The 9,870-nt window shown below is 39.4% G+C and overlaps 1 protein-coding gene and 1 non-coding gene across 2 annotated transcripts; both read left to right on the top strand.

Moving 5' to 3' along the window:
* On the top strand, positions 678 to 750 carry TRNAA-UGC. The gene has a single exon. It is a non-coding gene; the product is annotated as a tRNA-Ala (tRNA).
* On the top strand, positions 7,275 to 8,610 carry LOC109236097 (putative uncharacterized protein DDB_G0290521). The gene is made up of 3 exons (XM_019402317.1): positions 7,275 to 7,640; positions 7,926 to 8,070; positions 8,267 to 8,610. The coding sequence occupies exons 1-3, from the start codon at positions 7,275 to 7,277 to the stop codon at positions 8,608 to 8,610; spliced, it is 855 nt and encodes a 284-aa protein (XP_019257862.1).

Genomic DNA, 9,870 nt, shown 5'->3' with positions numbered 1-9,870 from the left:
ATTCGGTACAGTTTGGTATTTTTTCGGTTTATTTTTATAAGATAAGAAACCTACCCTAATTATCGGTACGGTTATAGATTTATATAAAAACCTACGATTTCTTTAAATCAAGCCTAAAAATCGGTTCGGTGCGGTGCGATTCGGTCGGTTTAGTCGGTTTTCAAATATCCATTGACACCCCTACTGTTATGTTTAGGTTGCCCATTCTTCTTTCATATAGTTTAGCTTTACGTTTTTTTCTTTCTACTATTCTTCAATTTTATGTCTCTTCATTATTCTTTTTTCATTTGTTCATGTTATGCAGCAGCAGCACCACTGAGTTATATATATTGTCAGCCGTTGAGAAAGAATATGCAAGTGCCATTTTTTTTCAAAAGAAAGCTAGATATTGTTTGTCCAACCAGTAATAGATAGTAAATTCTTTTATTCTTTTTTGGCTGGGTGGTGGTGGATGAACTCAAGAACAATAAAGGACATTGGAATGTAGAAATACGCTATTAAAACCCATTTGGTATAGTTTAAAGAATTTAATTTGATTCCATCAGCAAATCAGATGATACCCTAACCATGGCATGGTCTAATAATATGATTCCATTAACCAGGGATGTTGCTGACGATTCTGCTAAATTTGACCACTTGATGTCGAATTCATTATCTATAACATAAATGTCACAGATGGGGATGTAGCTCAAATGGTAGAGCGCTCGCTTTGCATGCGAGAGGTACAGGGTTCGATCCCCTGCATCTCCATTTCTCTTTTATGTATCTGAGCATTTTCCGGTTGAAATGGGGTTACACCAAGGTTCTGCACTCAGTCCGTTCTTATTCCCCCTGGTGATGGATGCGTTAACAAACCATATTCAAGGGGAAGTGCCATGGTGCATGCTATTTGCCCCGATGACATAGTTCTGATTGATGAGTCACGAGCCGGTGTTAACGAGAGACTAGAGGTTTAGAGACAGACTCTTGAGTCTATAAGGTTTCAAGTTGAGCATAACGAAGACGGAATACCTGGAGTATAAGTTCAGCACTGAGCCGGGGGAAGTGGGCGTGGATGTGAGGCTTGAATCATAGGTTATCCCAAGTAGAGGCAGCAGCTTCAAGTACTTTGGTTCGGTTATCCACGGGGGAGGAGAGATCGACGAGGATGTCACACACCGTATTAGGGTAGGATGGATAAATTGGAGGTTAGCATCCGGAGTTTTGTGTGACAAGAGAGTGCCAACGATACTCAAAGGTAAGTTCTATAAAGCGGTGGTTAGACCGGCCATGATGTATGGGGCTGAGTGTTGACCTATTAAAAACTCACATATCCAAAAGATGAAAGTAGCAGAAATGAGGATGTTGAGGTGGATGTGCGGACATACTAGGATGGACAAGATTAGAAATGATGATATTCGGGAGAAGGTGCACGTGGCTCCCATTGATGACAAGATATGCGGGAAGCGAGACTCAGATGGTTCAGACATGTACAGAGGAGAAGCCCAGATGCTCCAGTAAGGAGGTGTGAGCGACTGGTTGTGGAGGGCACGAGAAGAGGTAGGGGGCGGCCTAAGAAGTATTTGGGAGAAGTGATCAGGCAGGATATGGCGAGGCTTCAGATTTCCGAGGACATGACACTTGATAGGAAGTTATGGAGGTCGAGTATTACGGTTGTAGGCTAGGAGGTAGCTGAGTCTTGCGTTACCTTGTACTGTTGTGAGCCTAGTCCGGTAGGGTTTTTGTCTGAAATAGCTAGGGGCATTGTCGTGTCTTACTATTTTCGCTTTTCGGTGCAGGACCTATTTACTAGCCATCATTTTTGTTTTGCAATTTTCCTTCTGCATTTTATGTTCCTATTTTTCATATGATCTTGGTGGTGAAACTAATATTCTCTCCTTTTTGTTTTTCTTATTATCTTGAGCCGAGGGTCTTCCGGAAACAGCCTCTCTACTCCTTCAGGGTAAGGGTAAGGTCTGCGTACATACTATCCTCCCCAGATCCCACTTGTGTGATTTTACTGGGTTGTTATTGTTGCCCATTTTTGATAAACTGTTTCAGAATTGGTATCATTAAAAACTCGGGCATTTTGTTCGCTTCATGCTCACCGCGTGGCTACGTAACTTGGACTCCCTAACTTGGACATTCTGTGTTTGTTCCTTAGTTGTTGTAGGTTTTTGGACAATATTTGGTTGATGTTTGGAAAAAGATAATATTTGAAATAGAAGTAATAAATTGAAATTTGAATCTTCTTGTATACTAAGAAAAATTGTCACTATGTTCCTCAACAAACTACAGTCATTTTCCATGGAAAAAAAAAAAAATACAGTCGTGTTCACATAGTGCTAAGAAATTCCTTTCTATATGTATTTTGAAGTTTGTTTATTTATATGGGAGCACTTTATTTTGCAAAAGAGATGGATCATAGCATTATCAACTTATTGTTATGTAGCACTTGATTAAAATATTTGTTTTAGTTAAGAAATTATCTTTCCAATGCCAAAGTCTATTGATCGAATAACTTATAGGGACAAAAAGAGAAAACGGAAAATGTAGTTCGACAAGAATCTATTGAGTAGGTTTTGAAGAGTTTTTGTGCAAGAGTTATTGTACAAAAATATATCATTAGATATTAAGCGATGCGTTTTCAAAAACATTGTTGAGTATTGAAGTTTTGATGATTAATAAAATGTGACTAACTGCTCAAAGAACTAGGTCCTAAACGTAGCTGCTTAACTGTTGCGATGAACTAGCTCATCAGGTTAAAAGATCAGCTCCTCATGATTGATACTTATACGTATATACAAGACAGTAACTTTATCTCAATGTTACCCAGGTCCGTGTCAAACTTGATATAAAAGAGCTTGAATCTTACAAAGCTAATTTAGAGAAACATGTCAAAGACCTTAAGACTTACTTCTGAGAATGAGAAGTCACCTGATACACATGGCAAGGATCTGCAGTATAATGTTGAAAAGAAATTAAAAATTGCTAATGATAATCTTTGTGATGCTGAATGTAAAAATAAAGTCCGACATGAAAACCTAGAAAAGGCTAATTATGAACTCTCTAAACTAAGCAAATGGCATAGGTCTTCTGATGCATTGAATCGGCTGAATGAAAATTGTAGCTCTAACAAATCTGGAATTGGCTACGAAAAACCTATCCTTAAGTTTGACCCAAAGTATGTAGAAATTTCTGATAATAAAGTGTGCACTTATTGTGGAAGAGTAGGATACTTTAGAGACACTTGTCCTACCTTAATTCATGCTCAGTTTAGAAACACCTTTAGTATTGCTAAAAGTGTGAAGAAGGAAGAGGATCTAAAGGTTAATCCTCCTGTCCATACTAAGTGAATTAAGGCTAACAAGAAAATAACTTCTAATCCTCTCCCTTTCTGCGCAAGAAGGGATCTGATTCATCCTTTTTCAAACAAAAAGGGACCCAAGCTAGTATGAGTTCCCAAAACTAACTTGTGAATTTTGGTGCATGCTAAGGTGAGAGGAAATAATCAGGATTGGTATCTAGACAGTGGATGCTCAAGACATATGACTGGAGAAAAGAAAAACTTTCTCTCACTGACAGCCTTCCAAGAGGGAGTGTGTCATTTGAAATGGGAAAAGGGCCAGATACCAGGTATTATCAAGGTTGGCAAGTCACTCTCTCATGCTATAGAAGATGTGTATTATGTGGTAGGTCTTAAACATAATCTTCTTAGCATCTCTCAATTGTGCGACAAAGGAAACGAGGTGAAATTAAATTCCAAAATATGCATTGTCACTAAGCTTGATACTGATGAAATTGTGTTAAAGGGAAAGAGACATAACAATGTCTACAAGATATCGATTATGTCACTTCCCCAAAGTGAGCACACATGCTTGAGTGTAGTGGAAGATGATCCACTACTATGGCATAGAAGACTTGGACATGCCAGTCTCTCCTAACTCAACAAGTTGGTTGCAAAGGACTTGGTCCTTGGGCTACCTAAAGTTGAGTTCACATCTGACAAGGTATGTGATGCATGTGTAAGAGGGAAACATGTTAGTACCTCCAAACCTCTAGAACTTCTTCACTTGAATCTACGTGGACCAATGAGAATAAGGAGTAGAGGAGGTAAGAGGTATGTGTTTGTGATTGTTGATGACTTCTCCAGGTATACATGGACTCTATTTTTGGGATCCAAAGATAAAACTTTTGATGTTTTCTGTGTTTTTATCAGAATGATCCAACAAAAGCTAGGGTGTAATGTTTTAAGTATAAGAACTGACTATGGAACTGAATTTGAAAATTCAAAATTCCTTGAGTTCTGTGGGTCACATGGCATTGACCATAATTTCTTTGCACCTAGAACTCCACAACAAAATAGGGTTGTAGAAAGAAAGAATAGATCCTTATAAGACATGGGGAGGGCCATGTTGATTGCTAGTGGACTACCTAAGAATTTCTAGGCTAAGGCAATCAATATTGCTTGCTTTCTGCTAAATAGATGCATGGTCAGACCCATTCTTGAGAAAACTCCCTATGAGTTACTTGGAGGTAGAAAACCCAACATCACTCACTTGAGAGCCTTTGGGCGCAGATGTCTTGTGCACAATAACGGGAAAGAAGCTCGAGGTAAGTTTGATGACTGAAGTGATGGGGGAATTTTCTTGGGTTACTCTCCACATAGTAAGGCATATAAGAATTTAATAAAATAACTATGTGTGTGGAAGAAAATATATTCATGTTATTTTTGATGAATCTAACAATTTGGCGGAGAAAGGTCTGCAGGATGAAGATTATGACATAGAATTCACTAGTGATGGAGATACAAAGGAATCTGATGAAGATGGTTCTGAAAACCACAAGGAAATTGACGCTGATCATGAGGAACCAGAACAAGAAAGATCTACTCAGACCTACCCGCTTTATTGAGCATTTTCATTCACTGAAGCAACTTGAACAAAATAAAAGTAAAAGAAAGAAATTCATTGACTTAACTGCTGATCAGAATAATGAAGCCACACATACTAAACCTATTCTTTTGGGCCACTTCTCGGGTGAATCTTCTCTGAGAATACAGATCAGACCATGGAAGCTTCAAAGCTCACATCCTCTTGAGAATATCATCTCTGATCCAAATGCAGGGGTGCAAACCAGGTCTTCTCTAAGAAATCTATGTGCACTCACAACATTTCTCTCACAGGTTGAACCTAAAACCATCAAAGAAGCTCTAAAGGATCCAGACTGGATCATAGCCATGCAAGATGAGCTAAATCAGTTTGAGAGAAGCAAGGTCTGGCACCTGGTACAGAAACCCAAGAACAGAATTGTCATAGGTACCAGATAGGTATTCAGAAACAAGTTGGATGAACAAGGAAATATCACAAGGAACAAGGCAAGAATGGCAGTTAAGGGATACAACCAAGAGGAGGGCATTGACTATGATGAGACATTTGCACCTGTAGCTAGAATGGAGGCTATAAGAATGCTGATAGCCTTTGTTGCCCATATGGAATTCACTTTATATCAGATGGATGTAATGAGTGCCTTTTTGAATGGGTACCTGAAGGAGGAAGTGTTTGTCAAACAACCTCCTAGATTTGAAAGTGAAGAATTTCCTGACTATGTGTTCAAACTGGATAAAGCTCTTTATGATCTGAAATAGGCCCCTAGAGCTTGGTATGAAAGGCTTTCAAAATTCCTCTTAGCCAACTTTGTAAGAGAAGGTTGACAATACTCTATTTCTGAGGAGCAAAGGGAAGAATATTCTAATTGTGCAAGTATATGTGGATGATATTATCTTCGGGGCCACCAATGAAGCGATGTGCAAGGAATTTACTGAGATGATGGGAAATGAGTTCGAGATGAGCATAAATTAAACTTATTTCTGGGTATACAAATTAAGCAAACACCTACTGGAACCATGATACATCAGCAGAAATATATTAGAGAGTTGCTGAGGAAATTCAACATGGACTCCTCTAAGTCTACTGATACCCCCATTGACATTGCAACAAATATGGACCTTGATAAAGAAGGGAAAAGTGTGGAACAGAAGCTATACAGAGGAATGATTGGGTCATTATTGTACATCATAGCAAGCAGGCCTGATATAGTGTTTAGTGTGGGATTATGTGCAAGATTTCAGGCAAATCACAAAGAATCTCGCCTAAAGGCTGTCAAAAGAATACTAAAATATCTCAAGGGGACCCTTGAACTCTGTCTATGGTATCCCAGAGGATATAGCTTTGATCTAGTTGGTTGTGCTGATGCTGACTATGCAGGTTTTCATGTTGACAAAAAAAGCACTTCAGGAACAACTCATTTTCTAGGTTCTTGTCTGGTGTCTTGGGGAACCAAGAAGCAAAACTCAATGGCCTTATCTACAGCTGAAGCTGAATATATGGCAGCAACATCCTATTGTGCTTAAGTACTATGGATAAGACAACAACTAAGAGACAATAGTATATTTGTTGATTGTGTTCCTATTTTTCTATGATAACACTAGTGCCATACATATTGCTAAAAAATACATATCAGCACAAGAGAACCAAGCACATTGATATTAGACATCACTTTCTTAGAGACAATGGTGAAAAGGGGAAAATCTCAATTAACTCTTGCAAAACTGAAGAACAAATTGTTGATATTTATACTAAAGCTCTGAGTAGGGATCACTTTGAAAGGAATAGACTAGACTAAGTCTAATCAACTCCTCCCACTAAAGTTGACTCCTAGTGATTGGTTAGAAAAGGCATAATAAGTCGTAGATAATTAAGTACAACATGTTTTATGCAACTTTGTGCTTGTATTATGCTCATACACTTGCTGAGAAAAATATGGCTGATAACTGTGTTGTATGATACTAATATGAAGTGCTGAAGCGTATTGCAGAAACTAATAAGGAGTCGCTAAGGAGTTGGTTCTTTGACTCAGGTATGCACCATATTGCCTTAAGTCACTAGGACTCCATATTTTAAAATTACTGCTATATTAAGAATTTTACTTCCGTTGGCATCACTTCTAATCGTCTTCTAGTCAAAGAGTACGGGGGAATCCTTGTGCAATTAGAAATCAATTACTCCTAAATATCTTATAGTCAAAGTAACCGAGTAACCGTTATAAGAGTCCCGTTAGAACTCAAATTCGGTCACCTTCTCTCTTCCATTCAAATTAGGAGTAACGCCTTTAAAAGGCTCTTATGATTAGCTTCTCTAACCTCACTATTTCTCTCAAACCTTAAGCAAGAACCGAAAGCAATTATCAAGTATCAATCCTTTCTTTATCTTCTTCGAGTCTCTCATCTGATCACCATGCCTAAAGCCAGTCAAACACCCTCTAAAGCTAAATCATCAACCAAGGTTGAAGCAAAACCAAAAATCTTGAAGCCCAAATTGAAGAAAAATGACAAGCCTTTAAGAGAACCCACACCCACACCTGCTCCTTCTCCTTCGATATCCACTACCATACCTACCTCATCCTCCCCTATACCTACTGCTGCTCTTGTTCCTATCATTCCCATCTCCATTGTACCCCCTCCTTCAAAATCAACTACCCATGCACCCGAGCCTCCTACGAAAGGTACCTCTAAGCCAGCTAAGGTCAAAGCAACATCAAGAAAATCTGTCAAGAAAATTCCTGAGGATGCTACACAGAGTGATACTGGAGTCAAGGAATTTGTAATTTAGGGGGAATCAGGTATATGAACTACTGATCAGGTACCACATCCTACTTCTAAGCTCGATGTTTTGGTTTCTGCTATAGATGTTACACTCCTAGATACTCTTCCACCAACGAGTGAGAAGTCGCCAGTGGAAAAATTCATGGTAGAAGAGCGTACAAGGGATCTGGAATAGGAGGAAGATGCAACGATTGTGGAGCATGTGGTTGAGGGGGAAGGACGAGAAGAACCAGTGAAAAAGGAGGCTTTTGATGGCCTTAATTTTAGTTGGACTGAGGATTAGGAAGATGATGAATGTGGAAAAGTAGAAGAAGATGTGACTAGTCATGAGGAACATGATGCTCAAAACATAGCCAATAAAGCAGAAAAGAGTGAGAATGAGGGAGTATCTGGAGATGAGAAGGAGAGTGATACAGAGGTGAAGACAGGTGAACGTGCTAAAAATTCTTCAGAAGAAGAAGATTAGAGTAAGGAAGAGGAGGTTTCTGAAAGTGAGGGCGAGGATCAAGAAAAGGTAAGTGAGAGTGAAGGAGGTGATGACGAAAGTGAGGAAGTAGAGGGGAATGTGAGTGAGGAATCTGAAGGTTCCATGACAATTGGAAACACTGGATGTAATTGGTAAAGAGACAAGGCCTCAAGAACCTGGGTCTTTATTAACTCCTTTCAGTGGAGATGAAGAAGTTAGCAGTGATGAAGATGATATGGCACTTTTTGAGGTAGGAAAGAAGTCCAGAAAGGCCACTGTGAAAGCTACAAAGGTAGTAGCCTCAACAAGGAAAGGAGTGGCTCCTCCTGCTAGAAATCCCCTCACAAGGAGTAAAAGAAAGCTTGTTGATGCACAAATCATGAAAGAATCTAGAAGTACAAAGAAGCCAAAGAAGAAGGTTTCAATTATAGAACCTATTTTTGAGTTGGAAGGAGAAGAGGAATCTGACTCAGCTTTGCCAGCAGAGTCTGCTACACCATAGAAAAGGGGTGCCAAAATCACCAAACCTACTTTCGCTTCTACAAGAGCAAGTAGGGTAAGACAAGAAAGGATGTGACAACTGCAGTTCATAGACTCATAGTGTTCAGGAACAGAAAAGTGCTAAATGGGAAGATTCTTGCAAAAACTAATAAGAAGGGAATGGATCAACTGGTTGTGAAACTGGTGCTACAAGGGTGGAAGCACATATTTGTCAAAACTTTCCCCCCAGTATGTGTTCCTGCGGTGGTGGAGTTCTACACAAATTTCACTTTTGATGGGAAGGTAGTCAAGAGTAAAGTAGGGGACTTTAACATGGAGTTTGATGCCGAGGAACTGCGGCTGCTTCTGGATATCCCCTCATTGGTATTTGACAATTATGTGAAGAAGAAGTAGCCAGCCATAGAAAATGATGTTGACACTATTGTGGTCACCAGGAAGTTCTCCCAAAATTTTGAACTAGATGCTCCCCAAAAAGTGTACAAGACTGACATGACTCCCTTTCACAAGCTACTGTTTCAATTTGTCAACTCCTGTATTCTTCAGAGGTCTGAGAGAAAACATGGATCTACTCTGTTGGACATGGCTATGACATAACTACTTGACACTGGTTGACCTATCAATCTCCCTAGCCTGATGATTCAGCACATGGCAAGAGTTGCAGATACCTCCAAATCAAAGCAAGTCATGCCATATGGTTTCATGTTGACTGAGTTATTTGACAAGCTTAATATTGCCTTACCTGAGCTTAAGTTTGGAAATCACAATGATGTTATGGATGTTGTTACCCTCAAGCAGTGTGGCTATGAGGAGATCAAGGCTAGTGGACCCACAGGATCTACCATTCTTCCGGGGAGCAGTACGGTTACAGAACTCAGCAAGAGGTTGGAGTTGGCTGTTGAAGAGAATGCCAAGCTTTGTGAAGACAATAATGAACTGAGACAGGAAACTAAGCAACTCAGGGAAGAGCTCTGAAGAGACACGGAGGCCCATGCTCAACAAATTTCTACCCTTACGAAAGCTTTGACCCCCTATGCCTCTCGCCTTGAACCTGTTCCTTCCTAGTGTCCTTAGTTCTTTTTCTTTTCTATTGATATTTATCTTTTGTTTCTTCTTTCTTAGTTTGAGTTGTCTGCAATATGCTTAGTTTATTTTGTTCTAATGATAAAGACAAGGCCCTGGGCTTCTTTTGGCACTACTTAATGTCCCATATTACTCTGCTTTACTGCTTTGTACTCTTCTGGATCATCAGCCTAGTTTATTT

This window comes from Nicotiana attenuata, chromosome 12 (assembly GCF_001879085.1).
Source record: "Nicotiana attenuata strain UT chromosome 12, NIATTr2, whole genome shotgun sequence".
Lineage (NCBI taxonomy): Eukaryota > Viridiplantae > Streptophyta > Magnoliopsida > Solanales > Solanaceae > Nicotiana > Nicotiana attenuata.
The sequence above is the reverse complement of the archived record's forward strand: the minus strand, read 5'-3'. Positions and strand labels throughout refer to the sequence as shown.